This window comes from Fukomys damarensis, unplaced genomic scaffold (assembly GCF_012274545.1).
Source record: "Fukomys damarensis isolate Sample0158 unplaced genomic scaffold, DMR_v1.0_HiC HiC_scaffold_34, whole genome shotgun sequence".
Lineage (NCBI taxonomy): Eukaryota > Metazoa > Chordata > Mammalia > Rodentia > Bathyergidae > Fukomys > Fukomys damarensis.
Window position 1 is genome coordinate 19044773 of NW_022900946.1, and position 21837 is coordinate 19066609.

The 21837-nt window shown below is 54.7% G+C and overlaps 2 protein-coding genes across 6 annotated transcripts in view; one reads left to right on the forward strand and one right to left on the reverse strand.

The window, feature by feature from the left end:
* Vasn (vasorin) overlaps positions 1–4539 on the reverse strand; it is a 10735-nt gene extending 6196 nt beyond the window's left edge. The window contains exon 1 of the mRNA XM_010644081.3: positions 4402–4539. The gene's annotated coding sequence lies outside the window, so the exon portion shown is untranslated. The remainder of the gene's footprint in view (positions 1–4401) is intronic.
* The window catches only part of LOC104876175 (coronin-7), a 93960-nt gene that overhangs the window by 41596 nt on the left and 30527 nt on the right, over positions 1–21837 (forward strand). For 4 of the 5 annotated variants that reach the window (XM_010644082.3, XM_010644086.2, XM_010644085.1 and 1 more), the window contains exons 10-27: positions 9573–9627; positions 10047–10104; positions 10184–10329; positions 10402–10494; positions 10697–10828; positions 11324–11450; positions 11870–12045; positions 12529–12637; positions 12751–12837; positions 12915–13057; positions 13129–13233; positions 13314–13399; positions 14291–14432; positions 14527–14616; positions 15674–15790; positions 16012–16147; positions 16495–16586; positions 17434–17520. In XM_010644082.3, coding sequence (XP_010642384.1) covers positions 9573–9627; positions 10047–10104; positions 10184–10329; positions 10402–10494; positions 10697–10828; positions 11324–11450; positions 11870–12045; positions 12529–12637; positions 12751–12837; positions 12915–13057; positions 13129–13233; positions 13314–13399; positions 14291–14432; positions 14527–14616; positions 15674–15790; positions 16012–16147; positions 16495–16586; positions 17434–17520 — 1981 coding nt within the window. Of the gene's footprint in view, positions 1–9572; positions 9628–10046; positions 10105–10183; positions 10330–10401; positions 10495–10696; positions 10829–11323; positions 11451–11869; positions 12046–12528; positions 12638–12750; positions 12838–12914; positions 13058–13128; positions 13234–13313; positions 13400–14290; positions 14433–14526; positions 14617–15673; positions 15791–16011; positions 16148–16494; positions 16587–17433; positions 17521–17646; positions 17944–21837 lie in introns of those variants that run through there. The other variant, XM_010644087.1, reaches the window with a different exon arrangement.

Below are 21837 nucleotides of genomic sequence, written 5' to 3' on the forward strand. Positions count from 1 at the left end.
TTTTTTGGTTTTTTGGTTTTTTGAGACAGGGTCTCACTATGTAGTTCAGACTGCTCTGGAACTCACTGTGTAGCCCAGGCTGATCTCGAACTGGCAGTGATCCTCCTGCCTCAGCCTCCCGAGTGCTGGGATTATAGGCATGCGCCACCATGCCCGGCCTTATTCAGTATATTCTTAAGAATACTTGCCAAGTGGTCAGTAAACATTAGCAACTGAGGTGTTACCCGTAAACCTGGAACCCTGTCTGTCTCATGGGCTTGGAGGCCTCCATGGAGAGGAACTCTATACCACCTTCATACCAACAGAGGCCCTGTGCCCAGGGACAAGGCTGCCCTTCTCTCTCAGGCTGGTGTGGGAGTGGAGTGGGATGGGCTGTCCTGAGTTCTGGAAAGGGGTGTGGGGGGTGAGCTATCCTCTGGCCATCTCTCCACAGCATATGACCTCTGGGAGGGGCTCTATGAGTAAGGAAAACTAAGGGCATTTGTCATCACAGCTCTCAGGGGACCCAGAATGCCCCTCCATCCTTAAATGTGCAACACACTTGTGGGCACCTCCTTGTGGATCAGGCAGGGACAGGTGAGTGGGTGAGAGAGAACACAGACATCTGGGTGATCACATCAGTCCTAAGTCTGGTACATCTCATGCTCCTGGGGAAGGCCATGTGCCCAGCTGGGAGGAGGACAGCTTGGGTGACAAACACAGGGATGGGCAGAGTCCACACACCTTTTCCTGTACCAGGCACTTAGGAGTAGAATGGGGGTGGGTGCTATGGGTCTAACCCTGTGGCTCTGGGCCTCTGGTCTGGGTGCTGGCCAGGCCTGGCAGCAGCCCAGCCCCAGGAGTCTGCCAACCCCCCAGGCAGGCGGGACTGTGCTGGCGGCCAGAATAGCTGGCTCCAGTTTCACTGACGTGTCCAAGGAGGCTCAGAGCCTGGATTGGGTCCACCCTATCTCCCCTTCCCTGAGACACAGCAGCCCCTTACTCAGCAGAGCAGAGAGGTCAGGGGGGATCTTTGTCTAGGTCCCCACCCAAAAGGAAGAGGGGCTAGGCCTCAGGTTTCTCAGAGGCCTGCTGCTTCTGCCTGATTTGCGACCTCACCTCAGCTTTCTGGCCTCTCTGGGGTTCCATCTCCATCTGTAACCCCAGGCTCTTTTCTACCCAACTAGAGGTCAAGATCACCCAGGAAGCTTTAAAAAAATCCTGACAACCTAGGCCCCACCCAATAAAAAGACCAATTAAAAAAGAACTTGTGGGGGTGCCAGGCAGAGCTGTGTTTTGGAAAAGCTCCCTGTGTGAGTTTTCCGCACAGCACAGCCAGAAGATTGCAAAGGGGACAGCCAGAACATTCAGCTCATCCACCTATCCAGGAAGGGAGTTCTAGACCTCAGAGCAGCTTTGGACCGGCTGGCAGCTGGGCACTTTTCCACCCAAAGAGGTTGGCGTGGCCCCAGGTAGGTGTCTTTAGTGGCATTGTGGGTGACTTGACAGCCACCAGACCTGTCAGTCCAGGGCTAAGACTAGTCCCTGGCTCAAGTGAGCCCTCAGGGTGGCAGGACATGCCATCTCAGTCAGGAGAGGTTCCACCTGTTGGGCAAGAATACCTGTGGCCCTAGGAGCTGTATGGTGGCTGTGGCCCAACTAGAAATGGGCCAGTCTGAATGCCATTGTTGGCACGTGGCAGGTGTGATGCTACTGGGGCTGGGTCCAGACATCAGGCCTCTTCCCCGCCCTGTCCCTACCCAGGCTCAAGCATCCACGAGTAAGCCTTTAACCCTGCAATTAACCCTGATTTTGCCAGAACATCTTAGTCATCAACGGAAGCCACCAGGCCCAAGTCAGCTGGGCTCAGGGGTCTGAGAACAGTGGCCCCAGAAGGGGTCTTGCCCTTCTTACTCTCCCACCCACCAAGCACCAGTCCCACTAGTAACCAGGATTTTGGCCAACATGTGGCATAAGGGACTCTTTTTGGGGTTTGTAGTCTAGATAAGGGGAATGTGGGTCTTGGTCACTGAGCCACAATCCTACTTCCTGTACTATCCAAGCTGCCCCATGGCTTGGGTCTCAGGGCTAGCAAGGGCCCCTGCCCACCAGGCCCTTCTCAAAGCAGGCCGAAGCTCCCTCCTCTCTCCTTAATGAAATCTCTCAGGCAGCCTCCAGGAATGTCAGAGGCTTGCTGCATTCCCCAGGAGAAGCCTGGTGTGGGGGCCATCTCCAACCCTGACAAGAACTGGCCCCTTGCCTGTCCCCACCCCCCAAAACCGAGGTGGCCTGGCTGCCTGAGGGGTTGGGCAACCCGGCTGACTCTGGAATGTAGAAACCGATAAAAGGAAGGAGGCTGAGCCTGCGCCCCTCCCCACTGCACCGATTTTGCTGAAGCACCCCTGCACGACTAAAACACAGCCTACTGCAGTCACGCGCAGAAACACACACCCACGACACACACACACACACCCCCACTGAGTCGCACGCCCACACACACACCCTCCCCTTTCCTCTTCTCCAAGAACTCATGCAAATTCCATAGCAGTGAGGGGAGCTGGTTTTCTTGGCAACACTGAGCCTTGGGCTTCCCAGCCAGGGAGGGGCTCTGAGAGGGACCAGTGGCCAGGGATACCTCTGCAGGCAGCCTTCTCTCTGCTCACTGAGGGGGACTAGCTGGGCTACTGAGGTGGAAGCCCTCTCCTGGGCCCCGTCCCTCCACTTTTCTGTTCCCAGGGGCTGTGCACCAAGGTTGGGGACCACTTATCACCTCTACACACACACACTAAGGACTTAACTCTCATCACCTGAATCATCTTGTCCCAACTCCACTAGGGCTGCTTGTGTGGCGGGGGTCAGTAATGGAAGTTAGAACTGTGGGCCCTCTTCTGTCCTGTCTGCTAGAGGTGCTGTCTGGGTGCTGAGGGGCTCTGTGCGCCGAACTCCTTCCACCCACTTCCAGAGTCTAGAGAGAATGACGTCACCACCCCCACTTGACCTTGTGGACCCCACAGGTCTCGGGTAGTCGTTCCAGTGTCACCCATTCTGCCTCACTCCCCCAAGAAGCTGGGTTAGGTGGGGACAGCCAGTACCCAGGCCCCCAGGCTGGCACATAGTGCTCCCAGGTCCTTCCTCGTTCCCTGGACTGGGAGAGGCTAGATAATGGTCTGGAGGGAATCCAGCTGGGCTGCTCATTACCAGAGCCCTCTTCCTGCCTCTGACACTCTGTTTACAGAAGCTCTGGGGGTTGATTCCCTTGGGAGAAGACAGTAAACTCAGGGGACTGCTGTTCCATCCCCCTACCGGTCTGCCCCTGCTCTGTTGGACTGTGCCAACAGCTGGGCCCATGCTAGACTTCACTGTCCACTGAGCCGGCTCTAATGGAGTTCGCTTGGAGGGCACCAGTTCAGCCACCCCGCTGTCCCCAACACCCAAAGTCTGGGATAAAAGGAAAGGACCTTTGGGATTTGTTCCAGTCCCTGGTCCTGCAGGAACTTGGCCTGGGAAGAAGGGCTCTTGGTCTTGGTGCTTCTCCCTGAATCCTCACCTTGGGGCATAAGGCAGTCACGGGACACCTAGACTCTTGGGGCTTCTTCCACCCAGCAGACTTTGCCTGTGGGCCCCAGCAGGAGAGGGGGTCAGGATCCCTGGTGTGTAGTTGTTAAAATGGGAGTGAGGCAGAATGGTTGGCCCAATCAGCTAGCCTGCCATTGACCACAGGGGACCTCAGCAGGCCCCAGCACTGCCAGCCCAGGGACACAAAGAACTAGCCTGGCTCCAGGCCATTGGGTTCAAAGCCCAAGCAAAGCCTCATCTCTGGCAAAAGCAGAGATACACCTGAAGCACGAAGGGGCCTGGCAGGCCAATGGGACATGAGATACCTACTTCTGTAACCCATGTCCTTCCCCAGGGCTGCATGTCTGTAGCCCCCAGCTCTACCATAAATGTCAAGGCTCAGAGGACCCTAAGCAACTGGTCTGCCCAGGCACTGGGGACTGTCTGACCCTAGGAGGGAAAAGTAACCAAAGACTACAGCTGGGCCAGCCCCTGAAAGGGGTTTGATTCATAAAACTGGTCATGCCGGAGGGCCCAGCCGTGGGAGGAGGAAGCGAGGGAGGGGGTGTTTATTTTGTCTGCTTGCAGCTTCATCGACCAGTGAGCCATGTACACACACACACACACACACACACACACACACACACACACACGAACCCTGGCAAGCTGGCTAGCCCTGGAGCTGGAGGCGCCCCAGGACTCTGAGAAGGGGTACAGGGGGGGTCGTCCGCCTGGGTGAGCCCAGGTGACCACGCAGGCGGGCGGGGATGTGGGGGGCTGGCCCACCAGGGAGTGCGAGTGTATGCGTGCACAGCGAGTATACAGCCTGCCTGATGCCCCCACCCACAGACCCCGGCCCTCACTCACCGGGAGGTGGCAGCGATGGCTCAGGGGGCTAGGCAGGGCAGGCCCCCGTTTCAGTCCTTCGCGGCCGGCCGGGCCAGAAGGCGACCTAGTCTCCCTCTCCCGCCTCAGGCTCGGGCTCTGGAGTCGGCTCCGGGGTGGGCGGGTGGCGCCTTAAGAGTCGAGGGGCGGGGCTGCTGCCCATTGGCCAGGGCGGGGCCGTCGGAGACCCGCCCCCTCCGCTGACGGGGTGGGGGGGTCATTGGGCCACGCTGGCCTAAGCTTCACCCCGCCACCGCCCGACCTCTGCAGGAGTCAGGAGACCGAGTCTTCCCTAGTTTGCTGTTTGACACTGGGTAGGTTCCTGCTGTTCACGTAAAAAGCAAGCGTATGTTGGGTGACACCAAGAGTTACTGCCCCGATTCCTCTGAGACACCTGCCAGGTGGCAGAAACACAAGCAAGTGCCCCCAGGTCTGGACACCTGGAGAGGCGGGGCTGTAGCAGTGGGGTCTGGGGCATGGCCTCAGTCCCCATGACCTGACTAGCATGTCAGAGGGAAGGATTTTCCAAAATCCAGATTTTTAGATGAAATTTCTCAAATGTGTTATTGTTGGTAGCTAATCCCAATTTCAGAAACTTTCAGGCCACACAAAGCCCTTGAAAGAACCCTCTAAGCCAGGTGTGGTGGTACTCCAGAGGCCTAGGCAAGGAGAATCACCGTGAGTTTGAAGCCAGCCTGCACTACGCAATGAGTTCAAGGCTGTCTTAGGCTACATAGCAAGACCTTGCCTCAAAAAATAAAAATAAAGAGGTCCAGAGATGTAGCTCATTGATATTGCACCTTTCTGGCAAGTGCAAGCTCTTGTGTTCAATCCCTCTTACTGGGGGGAAAATTCCTCCTAAATACTACGACTAACACTGAGTTTGCAGGCTTAAGGGAGTAGCATTGCTGGACCCTTTACCCAAATGTTATGGAGGACTGAGACACAGGAAGGGAAGGCCCCCCCCACTTACTTGACAGCTTCAAGTCCTGAACCTTACAACAGTGGGTGGAACCTGGGCTTCAGTTGACAGTGGCTCTTGATTGGGCTGGCCTGGGGACTAAACTGGTCCAGAAAATTCCCCTGCGTTGGAGGATTCCAGGAAGATCCTCTGCCCTCCTCCCCCTCTGTATTTGTGGTCAGAGTCAAGCCTAAGAGCATCTGGGGACCCAGCTCAGATCCCAACTTCCGGAGAGGCCCTGGGTACCCGCATCTTCTCTTGCCCAGCCTGCAGCCCACGTCTTTGGCTAGGCCTGTTTGAGTGTTTGGAGGTCGGAAGGGTCTTCCCAAAAGCAGGGCCACACTGGCTGGGGACTTGTGTAGTCTCTGGAGGACTCTTCCAGGAGACAGGATGACCTCTGTGTCTAGTTGTCAGGGGCTAAGCAGGATCTGTCGGGACAGATGTCCCCTTTCAGCTCATTGGCTTCTGTAGGGTCCTTTCTCCAGGGCAGGCAGGACTCTGCACCCCACATTTTCTTGGGTCATGGCTATAAACCTTTCTGTTCCTGGACAGAGCTGGTTTGGGTATGTTTTGTTTGGCCTGTGTGGCAGTTTAAAAAGTTTGAAGCCATTGCCAGCACTGAAAAATCAGGTGGTTTCACATTAAAACGGGGCTTCCCAGCTTGCTTTGAACAGGAAGTCTCAATTTTCGCTCAATGGCAGCTGCCCCTTCAGGCCAAGGCTTGAGCTCGTGGGTCACCACTTTCCTTACTTCTCCCTGTTGTTTCATGCCTGGCACTTCACACACTTGAGTTTGCTAACTGGCTCAGAAGCATTTGGGTTGTCAGTCCATGCTGTGTGGCCTCTGGTCATGCAGTTTCTGTACTCTTCTCTTGAGCTCTGTGTCCTCTGAGGCCACTGGGAATATTCCCAGATGCCCTGAGGGAGAAGGGTGTCTGTGATTCTCTAGCCTTATTTTCTTCAAGGAACAGAACTTCCTGGGTTGGGGATTTAGCTCATTGCCAGTGTGCCTGCCTCGTAAGCACATGGTCCTGAGTTCTGTCCCTAGTACTGCAAAAAACAAAAAAAGAAGCAGACCTTCTTGATAGCCTTGAAGCCCTTTGCCTCTGTAGCCACTTCTCACTGATGAAGAAAGACCCCTTGCTCTGCCTAGTGTCCACGAGCCTCATCTCATGCCCTGGGCTCATACAGGTCCCCTTCCACCCAGAGGCTCAGGGGCAGCTTTCAGGAGACCTACAGAGTTTGCCCAACCTTTCCTTGCTGCTTTCAGCATTTCACCCCAGAGACCCTTTAAGATGAGGGAGCTAGAGTGTATAGGCAGGGCTGGTCCAAAGGTCACAGACATTCCCGGAACCTGGACTGGTTTGGATGGGGCAATGTTAAGCTATCTGACAATGGGAAGGGGCCTGAAGCAGGAAAGATTTGTGGGAACCAGAGGAGGAGGCCAAGAGCTTCTCACCCCAGGCCTTCTACCTGTGTTTTCACAGGAGCATTAGGAGGGCTGGTAGCATTATTACAGGCCCAAGACCCCTCTCTCAACCCAGTTGGTGCCATCATTCTGGGACCTGGGCTGGAGGGTAGGGCAGATCTGGGCTCTTGACCTTTTATGACTTTGGGCCCAGGTCAGGGTAACACCCAGGGTACCTTCAGGGTAACACCCATGGGCTGTGGAGTGGGAGAAGCACTGGCCTCTCCATCTGGCTTTCAGGGTAACACCCATGGGCTGTGGAGTGGGAGAAGCACTGGCCTCTCCACATCTGGCCCTCTGCCAAGTTGGGGCTCACCTTCATTCTAAACCCAGACCTAGGTCAGTCTCTTTATGAGGCCTAAGGTCAGGCCTGTGCCAGTACTGGCTAACCCTTTGTGTTGGGTGCCATGACCCCATTTCCCAGCCTGTGCTCTACTGTGGACAGCAAGATGCTCCTGCCTGACAGAGCTGTCCAGGTGGCTCTACCTGAGGCAAGGAGGACTTGCCTGACCTGTTGGAGGAGCCAGCCTTGCCAGCTGTGACTTCCTGCCCCCGTGTCCTGAGTCAGTGCGCAGGAGCCAACAGGGTGGGGATAAGGGAGGCCAGCCTGGGTGTCTTCAGGAGTTTGGTTTAGAGCATGGCTGAGGCATCACTGCCACCGTGAAGCCTCAGACCTTTTCCTCTATCTCACTGAAGCAGCAGGGGGACCATCGGGATCCTACTGAGCCCACTTGTTCCCAGCGTCTCTCTTGAAGTCACTTGTCACCTCTTGTTCCCACTCCTCCCAGCCTGTTCCTGTACCACTTTCAGTTGAAACATGCCACCCGCTTTTTTTTTATTTTAATTTTTATTTTTTTGTACCAGGGATCGAACTCAACCTTGAGCTTACGAGATAGGCAACAGAACCACTGAGCTAAATCCCTAGCCCCGCCACCAGCTTTTTGATGACCATCACTTATTAGAGGCAGAACTCTCCTCCTGTCACCACGCCTCTTCCATCTGGCTTTGTCCACCTAGCTTGAGCCTTAACTCCTTACCTTCACCTAGGCCACCAGGTTTCTATCCCTCAGAAGGCTTTGTACCCTGTGCCTCAGGACTTTTCACACCCTGTTCTTGCCGCCTGGAATTGTTGCCCTGTGATGTTTGATTTTTCCCTAACATCAGAATCAGAATATCCTCTCCAGGTGCTCAGCCAAGGCCTAATTGCCCTGCTACCTGCTGCAATGCTACATGCCCTGCTACGTGCTACCTTCCTGTGTTGAGCCGTGGGATTGTGTCTGCCTCGTACCAGGATGTGAGCTCCTTCAGGACAGGGGTGGAGGCTCTTGTACTCGTCTCTGGTCACACCTATAGGCCGAGCTCAGGGATGGGGACAGCTTAGGTCATCAGAGGGATAATTGACCATGAATGAGTAAAGCCTAGAGGGAGCTACTGAAGGGGACCTGATGGTAACCCTGCGGGTTCCAGCCCCAGCATGGGCATTCCCGGGTCACCTACCTCTCTTCCCACTCACCTCCTCCACTGCGGTTGGAAGTATCCAGACCAGGTTGAAAAGGGCAGTACTGAGCCCTGCTCATCCAGCCAGCCAAGTATAATTAGGGGCCTGTGTCACAAAAGACCAGTTGGGGATTCCGGGAAATTGTGGAAGCTCCTGGGGTCCTACCCAGCTTCCTGGCAGAGTAGGAGGAGAGGTGGGTAAGGCAAGTGATGTTCAGGCTGGTCCTCTCGTTGCCTGGGTGAAGAATAGAAGCAGTTGCCACAGCTGAGTGACCTGTGACTTCCCGGACCACACAGGGATAGGGTACTGTTTGAAGGTGTCAGGCTGGAGGTCCAAGCCCAAGGGTCCCTGGCAACAAGAAATCAAGACCAGAAGCCAGAAACAGAAGGCACCCTTCCAAGTGTCCCGGATCCCCTCTCAGATGGGGAGGAGGTGGGGGTACTGTAAAAGGGTTCCCATGGGGCACATGGGAGGGAGGTAGTAGCAGGTAGCCGACTGAGGTGGAGCCTAGCAGAGAGTAGCAAGATGAGTACTGGAGTAGCACAGAGGGCTTCTAGCCTACTCTTGGCAGTCCTAGCCAGCATGCCCTTCTGACATGACCCCTACCTCAGGAACATCCTGCTCACACATCCTGGACTGCAGACCTGGAACAGCAGGGAAGCCCAGAAGCTGTGGGAGCCATTCTGCCTAGGCTCCTGGCTCAGGCTTGGGGACAAGGACTTTGAGTTGGCATGGAGAGGGATCCCAGTCTCTGAGATATACTGGAGGTCCAAAACATTAGAAAGAGGCCAGGTGGTACCACACTTCAGCACTGTGCTAGAGCCTATGGGTTGTACCCCACTGGCTTCGGCAGCCCTGGGTGGGGATGGGCTGATATCACCCCCCACCATTGGCCAGTGCTGGCCTGATGTCTAAGCTGGCTGAGGAAACGGAGACAGAATATATGTGGGGTATTCAGAAGAGCCTCGGTGGCAGGTCCTCATTGCATGGGCCGAGCACAAGTCCTATAGAAAGCAGTTGGGGCTCTCGGGACAAGATAGCCAGATGTGGGGTTGTGCTTGGCATATGGACAGCACAGGGAGGAGAGGTGGAGAGTCATGGGGGACCTGACTAATGCATCTAGAGCAACTGAGTAGCTCCTGGTCCCGATTTAGGGCAACAAGACACACATCACTCCTGCTGCCCCTTACTCATCATCCCGCCTGCCCACTGGCCCTCTCTCCCCAGGTCTCTGATGCCCCTGCTGGACCCAGACTCTGGGCTCCTGGTCCTGGCAGGAAAGGTGAGCAAGGAGCTGGGCTTCAACTTGTATCCATTACCCAGAGTTGGGCCCCTGGGACAGTGCACCCACCCTACTGCCAGGGATGTCTTCTTCTGGGAGGGGCCGAGACGATGTAACTCCTTACAAAGTTGCCCTCAGGAGGACAAGACCAAGAACAGAGCAGTGCTGAGATGTGTTCAGCACACCGCAATTGCTGACATATTCCCCTAGTGCTTACCGTACAAGATGATGATGGGGAACTGAGGCAGGGTCTGCCACGGGCTCAACTTGGCACCTGGCATGTGGTGGTGCTCCTGGACAGCACCATGTTTCTGTGGCTTTAGTCCCTGGGGAAGAACAGGTGGTGGAGAGGAGGCTGGCACTAGACTTAGCCTCCAGGATGTGGTCAGGGAGTGCTGTTCAAGCTGGGCTTTTTTCAGGGTGAAAGTCAGCTATACTGCTACGAGGTGGCCCTGCAGCAGCCGGCACTGAGCCCAGGTGAGCTCTGTCCCCTTGAGTTCTCCCTCTTCTTCGAGCCTCTGTTTTCCTGACTATCCTGCTATATTGCCCTTGACAGTGACGCAGTGCATCCTGGAGAATGTGCTGCGGGGGGCAGCCCTTGTGCCCCGGCGAGCACTAACCGTCATGGGCTGTGAGGTGCTCCGTGTCCTGCAGTTGAGTGATGCGGCCATTGTACCCATCAGCCACCATGTGCCCCGGAAGGTGAGGGGTCCCTGGTTGAGGTCTGGGGGCCTGGGAAACTCAGGCCTAACTGACCTGCCTCTCTGTCACCAGACTGTGGAGTTCCATGAGGACCTGTTCCCGGACACCGCTGGCTGCATACCCGCCTCCAGCCCCTACACCTGGTGGACCGGGAGCAACCAGCAGGTAGGGCTGACTGCTCCCACCTGGTATCATCAGTTCCTGGAAACCCTCCAGTCCAGCTTTTTGCCAACTGGTTGGCCTTTCCACTGATCCCTGAGCCTTACCCAGCTGACTCCCATGGAGGTCCCTTCCCCTGTGGCAGACTGTGCCACTCTAGTGGAATCTCCCTACACCCTCATTGCCTCAGCCGCCAGCCTCCCCACAGGTACAGAAGATCAGCCTCAACCCTGCATGCCGGCCCCACCCCAGCTTCACTTCCTGTCTGGTGCCCCTCATGGAGCCTCCCCCTGACACCACCCAGCCTGTGGACACACCAGAGGCCAACACAGACCCAAGTGTAAGTACCAGCTGCCCCACCTGATGCAACACTACAGTAGGTACCTGGGTGAAATCAGAGGTAGGTATGTACGGCCACCTGCCAGATGATCTTCATGGTCTTTTCTATCATCAAGCATAACACAGATAGGAATGCTCACAGCAGAGTTTAACAAATACCAACGAAGTCAGACTTTGTACAAAAAGACTAGATTTCTGGCTTTTCTTGAAATTGGCAGCTCTAATTCACTTGTCACAGATCACTACAAAGCTAGGAGCCAGGAGGTAGGAGCTGCCACCTACTGTCCGAGGCCTACACCTTGCCCACCTTCCTGCTCTGTTATCCAGTTGTTATCCCCCTACCACTGTCCATACCCACAGCGGGGCTCATGCCCAGCCCATGGTCCCACAGTCTAGAGGGGCCCAGAGTGATGGCTCTGGAGTTGGACAGCTGTGTCTTCTGTCTCTGGCCAGCGTGCCCAAGGGTCTGCTGGCTGACCCAAGTCCTTCTCTGCAGGAGGGCTTTTCCTCTCCTCCAAGCTTGCTGACGTCGCCCTCCACACCCTCCAGTTTGGGGGCCTCACTCTCCAGCACCAGTGGTATTGGCACCAGCCCCAGTCAGAAGTCACTACAGAGTCTGCTGGGTAAGGCAGTCAGGACAAGGACCCTGTGTACCCCACCCCTGGCGAGCCATCTCTGTCCCCTAGTCCTGAGGGGAGACTTCATGTGGGCCACTCCTATTTGCCCAGACTTGCAGCTCTGGGCACAGTCACTTGTCCATTCATCCCACGGGGTACAGTGACACTTCTAAGTGTCATCTGTAAAATCAGAGGGCAGCCTGGACCACTAGTTCCCAAGTTATGTTCCCTGGGTTCCGCTAAGATTCCCCAGGGTGCAGAGAAGCAAAGGTGAGCTTCCTGGGGAAGTTGTGTGCACTACCTCTGCAGAGGCTTGGCCTGGGCATACTCCAGGCAGGTAAGGGCAGCAAGCAACCAGGATCCAGGGTCCTGGGTGGACAGGAACAGCGTCTCACTCAAAGCTCCTTGTTTCTACCACCTACTAGGCCCCAGTTCCAAGTTCCGCCATGCTCAGGGCATCGTCCTGCATCGAGACAGTCACATCACCAACCTCAAGGGGCTTAACCTCACCACTCCGGGTGAGAGTGATGGCTTCTGTGCCAACCGGCTGCGTGTGGCTGTGCCCCTGCTGAGCAGTGGTGGGCAGGTGGCTGTACTTGAGGTGAGTGATCCTGCCCAACCAGGGCTGCCCCTCAGGTCCCTGTGGGTGCAAGGACACTAAGAGCCTTAGGTATCCATAGGACCTCACTGAGCCCAGACTATATATCAGACCTCTGCCAACTTACCCAGTAGTCCTCCCAGCTGCCCCATGCAGCAGATGCCTTCTTATTCCCATTTACAGATGAGGGTGAAGAGGCACAGAGAGGTTTAGTGACCTGCCCAGGTCACGCAGCTGCATAAGTGGAGCTGGGTTCAAACCCAGGCCACCTGAGCCTGGAACTTGAGCTCTTTGCATTGCTACACTGCTACCCACTCACTTTCTGGGACTTCTCAGTTTGCATGGTGGGCTCAAACCAGTGGCCACTCAGCAGTGCAGACATCTGCTGCAGATGGTGGGGGCCCAGGCACCCTGTCACCCTGCAGCTCCTGGGAGCAGCTCTCCTGCCTGGATCTCATGGGCCATGGTTGGGGGCACCTCCTTCAGTTACAGAAGCCTGGCCGTCTGCCCGACGCTGCACTGCCCACACTGCAGAACGGGGCAGCAGTGACTGATCTGGCTTGGGACCCCTTCGATCCCCACCGCCTTGCTGTGGGTAAGGAGACTAGGGTGCCTGGCTTGGGGAAGAGTCCCAGGCCCTGAGTGGGGCAGGGGCACTCGGGTTGGGGCTTGTGGCCCAACAATGAGAAGCTATTGCTCTCGCTACAGCTGGAGAGGATGCCCGGATCCGACTGTGGCGGGTCCCCCCAGGGGGTCTGAAAGATGTGCTCACCATGCCGGAGGCTGTGCTCACAGGTCAGAAGGGCCTGGGATGGGGCTAGGAAGGGCAGTGGCTTCAAGGGACTCAGTGTCACTCCACAGTCCTCCCCCAGGCCACACAGAGAAAATCTACTCTCTGCGCTTCCATCCACTGGCGGCCAACGTGCTGGCCTCGTCCTCCTATGACCTCACAATCCGAATCTGGGACCTTCAGGCTGGAGCTGAGCAGCTGAGGCTGCAGGGCCACCAAGACCAGGTAGGATAGATGCAGGGCAGGGACCAGCCATGAGGTGAAAAGCTACCTCTCATGTCCTCACCTGTTCCCAGATCTTTGGCCTAGCCTGGAGTCCTGATGGGCAGCAGCTGGCCACTGTCTGTAAGGATGGATGTGTGCGGGTCTATGAGCCCAGGGGTGGTCCTGAGCCCCTGCAGGTGAGCAGCTGTGGGCTGGGGGTGGCTCCTAGATCCATTTTGGGGGCTCAGGCTAGGATTCACTTGCTGTATCTCAACAGGAAGGTCCAGGACCTGAGGGGGTTCGTGGAGCCCGCATTGTCTGGGTGTGTGATCGTCGCTGTCTGCTGGTATCTGGCTTTGACAGGTGAAGATTCAGAGAGCACCATTCCTGGGCTTCAGCAGCCACCTGAGTGCCCTGCCTAAAGTCACAGACACCTGTCAGGACTACAAAACTGTTCCCACCCCTCACTGGCTGGCTGGGTAGGGCTGGGTGGTGCGCAGATGGACAGATGAGGGGTAGATGGTTGGGTGGATGGATGGGTAGATGAGTAAAGAAATGGATAGGTGAGTGGAGGAGAGGAAGGGTTGGGGAGGGAAAATGGGACAGTGGTGCATCCAGGGAGTGAGAGCCAAGCCCAGGAGCCCATGCCTGTTAGACCAGGTGTAGCACAGGAAGCAAAGAAACAGGCCTGTCAGAGATGGTCCCAGATGTACTTTAGAAGAGAAATCAATGGGCTGGGGATTTAGCTCTTTGGTACGGGGGGCGGGGTGAGGGAGAGAGAAGAGAAGAGAAGAGAAGAGAAGAGAAGAGAAGAGAAGAGAAGAGAAGAGAAGAGAAAAGAGAGAAAAATCAGGGAGGGCCTCCAAACGGAAGTGTCACCTGAGTTGGGTCACAAAAGGGGCTCCTGACCAAGACCTGAGGGAGAGGGTGTTTGAGTCTGGGGAAAAAGTTCAAAAAGCTGTCCCAGCCTGCAGGAGCAGGAATCAAGGAGCAGTGTGGGGCGAAGAAACCCAGACCAGGCTTAGCACTTTGCAGAGGATCTGGGGCATAGTCTGGAGGAGGGCAGAGGCAGAGCAGTACACTGACACACTGCTTCCCTAGCCAGGCCATTTCTTAGGATTGGACTCAGCTCCCCCATTGCCGGCTCGACCTCAGGTTCCCCTGCCCAGAAAGGATAAGGTCCCCGTGGGAGTCTGCCCCGGCCCCCACCTCTCCAGCCCTAAGGTCCTGCTTCTGCCCCTGACCCTCTGGCAGTCGAAGTGAGCGCCAGCTGCTACTGTACATGGCTGATGCCCTGGCAAGCGGCCCCTCAGCAGTACTGGGCCTCGATGTGGCACCTTCCACCCTGCTGCCCAGCTATGACCCTGACACCAGCCTGGTGCTCCTCACAGGCAAGGTGGGCTGAGCTTGGAGGGCACGGTGAGGGGTGGGGCTGGTGTAGCTAGCCACTTCCCTGTCATCTTCCCACCCTCGGCTCTCCCTTCCCCCAGGGGGATACCCGTGTATTTCTATATGAGCTGCTTCCTGAGGCCCCTTTCTTCCTGGAGTGCAACAGCTTCACTTCACCTGATCCACACAAAGTAAGACTACCCTGTTGACAGCCTTCTGTCCTCAGGTAGGATCACAGGGCTTCTCTTCCCCCTGGTGGCCATTGGAGGAAGTGCAGGAGCCTGGGTTGTCTTGGTTAGAAGGCTGTGCCTGTTTTGCCCAGCGGGTTATGAAACTGTCTGGGAATTTTGAGAGCTACTTGTTATAATCAGCTATCATTAAAAATGAGCTAGGGACTGGGGCTTTAGCTCAGTTGTTCTGCCACTTGCCTTGCGAGTTTGATTCCTGGTACAAAAAATAAATAAATAAAGCTGTCCATGGTAGTACACCCTTGTGATCACTGCTACTTGGGAGGATGAGGCAGAAGAATCGCAAGTCGGAGGCCAGTCTGGGTGAGATCCAGTCTCAAAATAAAATTTTAAAAAGGCCTGGGGGCCAGGGATTTAGCTCAGTGGTCCCCAGCTCAGTGAAGAACACTTACCTAGCATGCACAAGGCCCTGAATTCAATCCTTAGTATCAGAAAAAACAAAACAAGAAAGCCAAAAAACAGTTTAAGTTACCTAAACCTAAAGTGTGAGCCTACAAATAAACATATTAAAAGCCATACTTTGTTGGGTCACTTCCTAATTATCTCATCAGATTTTACTATTATTTTGCCATTGAGGTTATGCACCTCTTTTGGGTCTGTGCAGCAGAACTGTCCCTAATGGTGTACTGTACATCTCGACTCTGCATTCAAGGTGTTGGTAGCTTAAAACAGCTCCTGGTAGAAGTTTGCACTCTGTGGAAACAGTTCATAGATACACATCAAGCCTCTTCCCGCCAGAGAGCCAATTGTGCACATTACCAGTATGCTACCATCCAGAGACAGGCCGTGGTCCTCACTATTTTGTTTTTTTGAGACAAACTCTCATAGTTCAGGCTGGCCTCGAACTCACAGCTGAACTTCTCCTGCCTCTGCCTCCCGAGTGCTGGGACTACTGATGCGAGCCACCACACCCAGCAAGTCCTGGAAGTCTTAAGTGAGGATGCCATGTACTCAGCCAGAGGCCCCTGGCTCTAGCTCCTGTTTCCTCATTCTCCCTAAGGGCTTCATCCTCCTGCCCAAGACCGAGTGTGACGTGCGGGAAGTGGAGTTTGCCCGGTGCCTGCGGCTGCGCCAAACCTCCCTAGAGCCCGTTGCATTCCGCCTGCCCCGAGTCAGGGTGAGGTTGGATCCACTGACTCTAGCGCTTAGTTCCCATTTTCAGCACTGGCCAGGGATTTCTGTTTCTGTCTGGTCCTGCCCCTAGACCTTTTGGCTCTGTTCTTTGGGACACCTGCCTCCTTACTCTGCTGAAATTCTGGTGGGGGGGCTCCAGGTCTTGATGCTAGAGAGCCCTGGCCTTTGGTCAGTGTCTCAGCACGGACCCCTCCACCCTTGCAGAAAGAGTTCTTCCAGGATGATGTGTTCCCTGACACAGCTGTGAGCTGGGAGCCGGTGCTCAGTGCCGAGGCCTGGCTGGGAGGCGCTAATGGACAACCCCAGCTACTCAGCTTGCAGCCCCCTGGCATGACCCCAGGTGGAATAAGGGGTTGGGTACCGGGGGGAGGCAGGGGAGCTTGGGCAGGGCTGGAGGAGGGGTTACAGCTTGACTCCAGTCCTTTCTTCCTGCTGGTGTACTGAGACTTCTGATGCTCCTGGGGATGGAGGGTCCTGTTTTCAGACCATCTTGAGCCTCTGGAGAGCAGGGCCTGTGGTTTGTGCTTCCAACCCAGTTCCCACCACCAGCACACAGATACTCAACACACCTGCTGCTACCTAGCTGTTAATGTCCTCTTGGGTCTCTGCCAGGAAATCCCCTAGGGGCTGGCACCAAGCAGCTCCCACCCAGGGGACTATCTGATGCCTGTCCTTGCCTCACCCCAGTGAGCCAAGCCCCCCGAGAAGCCCCTACCCGGCGAGCCCCATCCTCAATGCAGTACCTGGAGGAGAAGTCAGACCAGCAAAAGAAGGAAGAGGTAGGCAGGGGAGAGGGCTGGCCTTGTGCACGGAACAGACAGGGGTCTTGGCTGTGCTTGGTTGTCCTTCAGGTCTCTAGCTGTGACCCAAATGAGAAAAGGAGTCCCATACGTTCCAGTGAGTTTGGTGTGGAGACCTTCCAGGTCCCTCCATATGCTGCCCCCAGGGTGCAGCAAGTCAGGGAGGACACAGAGAGGCCCCATCCTGGATGGGCCTAAAACCAAAGCTGGAATTGGGGGACTCAGGTGTGTTTGGAACCCTGGTGTCCATTAAGCCTTCGAGGCAATGTACACAAACAGTGGCAACCTGACACAGGCACTGTGCCAAAGTCTTTGTCTCTGACTCCTCTGTCTGTGTTTATTCCTTTGCTATACTGGGGATTGAACCCAGTATGCTGGGTAAGCATTCTATCTACTCAGCAAAATTTTAATTTTGCTGGGCATGGTAGCACACACCTGTATCCCAGCACTTGGGAGGCTGAGGCAAGAGGATCACCACAAATTTGAGGCCAATTTGAACTACATAGCAAGATCTTGTCTCAAAACACCAAAAAAGAAAAAAAAATAATAATTTTTTTAAACTGCTGAGGCAGTCTTATTAAGTAGCCCAGGCTGGCCTTAAATTTGTGATCCTCCTGCCTCGGCCTCCCAAATAGCTGGGATTACAGGTGTGTGTCAGGGTGCCCACTGTCCCAGTCCTTGAGGCCTTTTCAATGAAAATCCATCAACTTTGCCAGGGTTTTACTTGAAAAGCCTTTTCATGATACTGTGGGGTTTTAAACTACGGAGGTCTGATGCTTTTGAGGCTGGTGAGTCCTACCTTCATTTCTTCTCCCGTCCTTTGTAGCTGTTGAATGCCATGGTGGCAAAGCTGGGGAACCGGGAGGACCCGCTGCCCCAGGACTCCTTTGAAGGGGTGGACGAGGACGAATGGGTGAGTGAGTGGCGAATAGGCCAGGCCTCTCCAGATGGCAGCACTGCCCCTGCCGTGCACACTGCCGCACGCATCCTCCCTCCCCAGGCCTCTTAACGCCTTCCTGCTTCTGGTTTGTCACCCCAGGACTAGCCCGTTCACCAGTCACTTCTGGCCTCAGCTGCTGCTGCCACCTCCTAGAACCACCTGGTGCCCCTGCACACCTCACATCTCTCCACAAGTCTCCCAGAGGTCACTGGAAGACACCTCTCTGGCCCTGACACACCCCATCCTAGAAGCTCTGTTTTCCTCCAGGCTTTGGGCACTTTTTGTGGCCACTGGGTCCACTTGCAATTTCTGGAGATCTGTCTGCACCTGTGCTTTCTCTAGGACCAGCTGCTTCTCCTCAGCTGCCTGCTAGCATGTGGACGGGGTAGGGAGGGATCAGCAGCATGTCCCTGGGCAGGTCCTGGGCTCCCTGTCTCTCCTATACTTTCCACTGACCCGGGCCAATTGTAGCCAGGGCTGGCTTTGTCCAGCACTTTCAGTTACTGCGCGCCAACCATTTTTGCCTGTTGGCCAGTTCCAGACAAGAGTGTGGGGAGCTGGCCCCCCACTAAGTCATTTGAAGCAGCTTCAGCCTTGGGCTCGGGACCAGTTGTCCTGCTTCTCAGGCTTGATGCCAGGAAAAGGGGCCTCACCAAACTGAGGCCCAGTTGGTGCAGTGTGAGCTCCACAGGCACCAGCCTGTGAACACCCTGGATGTTTTCAGCAATTAAACTTTTCTAAGCTGGCCACTTCTTGTGCTCTCTGGTCTCTGACTGAAAAGGGGACGGGGACAGGAGAATGAGTGGGAGGGGTTAGGCCCTGGCTCCCCTTCTCAGCCTCACTTTGCTTCTAAGGCTTTTTAGTTGCAGGCTGCTGTGATTTCGTTTCATTGAGGGCTCAGGAGCCCAGCAAAGACCTGGGTACTATAATGAACATGAAAGTCTTTCAGGTAGCTTAAACAGTATAGCTTTGTTGTGTTAAGGGAACCCTGGACTATCTGCAGGGGAGACGAATGTTAAGAGAGCCATTGAGCAGAAAAACTAGTGAAAGGTGATTTAGATGCAGGGATGTGCCAGGAGAGCCTAGGGCGCATGCCTATAATTCCAGCACACAGGAGGCCAACGCAAGAGTATCATCACAAATTCGAGGCCAGGCTGGGTTACATAGTAAGTTCAAGGCCAGACGGATGACGTTAGCGAGACCCTGTCTCAAAGACAGGGGCTGGGGATTTAGCTCAGTGGTGCCACTGCCTGTCTGGCAAGTGCAAGGTCCCACATTCAATCCCTGGTTTAAAAAAAAAAAAAAAAAAAGCAGGGGTGGGCTGGGAATTTAGCTCAGTGGCATTGCACCTGCCTCAAAAGTTCAAGGGTAATGGGTTCAATCCCTGGTACTGCACACCCCCCCCAAATAGCAAGGGTATCCCTGGGTATTCATATTCAGGGGTCTGAAAAGGTGACTCTCACTGAATTTGAGAGCTAAGACCTGAAGGAGCTGGCTGCAGAGAGATCCAGGAGAAGAATGTTTCAGACAACAGCAAAGGCAGCACAGAGATGAGGGAAGAAGCAATTTGGAGTCAGAGGAAAAGAAAGGAAGGCAAGGTAGCAGTCCACAGCATAGTCCAAGGCAGCCTGCTTTCATCCATTCCACAAATACTTGTGAGTGGTGGTCCTGTGCCAGACGGTCTTCCAGGTTCTTGACATTCAGGAGTAGGAAAAAACAGACAAAAGTCCTGCCCACTGGAAGTCTACACCCTAGTGAAAGGAAACAGGCTATAAACAATAAACATAAAGATAAAGGAACAGCGGGGCATTGTGGCACACACCTGTAATCCCAGCACTTAAGAGGCTGAGGCAGGAAGATTGCTGCGAGTTTGAGGACAGCCTGGGCTAAATAGTGCGTTCAACACCAGCCTGAATGACATGGCAAACCCTGACTTAAAAAAAAAAAAGCATAGAAGGAATACACCAATTACAAAAGGCTACATAGAGTATTGATTCCTGTCCATAGAAAGTCCAGAACAGGCAAATCCATAGGGGCAGAAATGCAGATTAGTGGGGCTGGAGATTTGCCTCAGTGGCAATGTGCCTGCCTCACAAACTCAGTACAAAAACAAGCAAACAAAAAAACAAAAATGCAGATTAGTGGTTTTGAGGGCTGAAGGTGGGGAGGGGTAGAGAGTGCTGATGAATGGTGAACATGTTTTGAAATTAGATGGTTTTGATAATTGCTCAGCTCTGTGAATATACCAAAAGGCACCGAATTATGGATTTTTAAAAGATGAGCTGAGAGCTGGATATGTGGTGCACACCTGTAATCCCAGCATTCAGGAGGATCACTGTAAATTTGAAGTCTGCCTGGGCTCCATAGTGAGTTCAAGGCCAGCCTGAACTACAAAGTGAGACCGTATCTCAAAAAACTACAATAGATAGGGGCTGGGGATTTAGCTCAGTGGTGCCATTGCCTGCCCGGCAACTGCAAAGTCCCAAATTCAATCCCTGGTACCAAAAAAACAAAACAAAAAACTACAGTAAATAGTCAGGGATTTAGCTCAGTAGTGCTGCACCTGCCTAGAAAGTGCAAGGTCCTGAGTTCAATCTCCAGTACCAAAAAAATAAGTAACAGCAGTGTGTGCTTTTTTTTGGGGGGGGGGGTTGAGATGGGGTCTCACTATGTGGTTGAGACTGACCTGGAACTCACTGTAGCTCAGGCTGGTCTCCAATTTACAGTGATCTTCCTGCCTCAGCCTCCCGAATGCTGGGATTACAGGCGTGAGCCACCATGCCGGGCCAGCAGTGTCATTTTTGAGAACAATAAATTTTTTTTTTGAAAAAACAAAAATAAAAGGATGAGCTGAGGCCAGGTGTGGTGGCATGTGGCATATGCCTATAATCGCAGCTACTGGATTGGCTGAGGCTGGATTGCAAGTATAGTAAAGACTTCATCTCAAAAATAAAATGTTGAGCAGAATGGTGTGTGAATTATATCTCAACAGGACTGTCACTAAAAACACATGAAGCCGGGTGTGGTGGCAACACACCTGTAATCCCAGCACTAAGGATGCTGAGGCAGGAGGATCGCGAGTTTCAGACCAGTCTGGGCTACATAGCCGCTTTGAGATTAGCCTGAACTATGTAAGAGTCTCTACCTCAAAACAAACCAAAAAACCGAAAAGAAGGAAGGGTGTATCAGCACAGCGAGGGGCCGGGTTGGATCTCCAGGAGAAGGTTTTCATCTGAGCGCAGATTTGGAGAAAGAAATGAGCCTCGAATATCAATCTGGAACGAAAACTACTTTGAAATTCCTCGTTTTGTTGTTGGTACCGGGGATCGAAGTCCGGACCTTGTGCTTGCGAGGCAGGTGGCAGAACCACTGAGCTAAATCCCCCGGCCCTAAGTTCCTCGTTTCCTTACAACCTTCTGGAGAATTTGGCTTCCTACTCCATACTTTGTTTATTTTATATGTTTTGGTTCTAATTGTTTTTGACGAAATCAAGGGAATAAACGGCCCCTCATTTGACCCACTTGGAGCGGTCCTTGCTCCTCCGGCAGCTCCAGGAGAGCCGGGGCTCGGGCTCGCCCTACACCGGCCGGGCTGTCCGCGGAACCCAAGGCAGGCTCCGCCCCGCGTACGTCACGGCCAATGCCCCGCCCCCAGGCTCACGACAATGCGCATGTCCACGCCTCGCGCACGCGCTCTCGCCTTTCTTGACCTCTGACTTTCCCGCTGCCTTTGAGCGGGGGCTGAATCCGGAAAAACTCAAACCTGTACTCTGGAGGCAGAGCAGTCGCCATGGTGAGACTGAGGCGGACACTTCCCCGGGAAGGGGAAGCCGGGTTGGGAGAGGCGGCGATCTCCGGCTAGGCTAAGGGCGCTGTGAACCCCCCCTCGTGCTCGGCAGAAAGCAGGTCTGGGGGCGTCGCACCCGGGCGGAAGCCGGCGGGAACAGGGCGGCCACCTCTGCCCGGGAACTGCTGCGGGGATGGGGTGGTTGACCGGCCGGTGCGGTCGCAGCGTCCCTCACCTGATGAGACCTAGCCGCCCTGGGCCGCGGGAGGTGGAGGATGGGCGGCCCCCGAGCCCTGGTGCTCTTGGCAGCCCCTGCAGTTTAGTGGTTAGCGGGTTATTATCTCCGTTTTACAGTCGACTACACAGGGAATTATTAGATCTGCGCTTGAACTGGTCCCCAGGCATGGAAATGGAGCGTTTCTGTGATACTGCTGGCACCGAGAGCTAGTCCGCAGAACTGTGCGCTGGCAAGGTCAACTGGGGAAGTGTGGCCAGGCGCGGTGG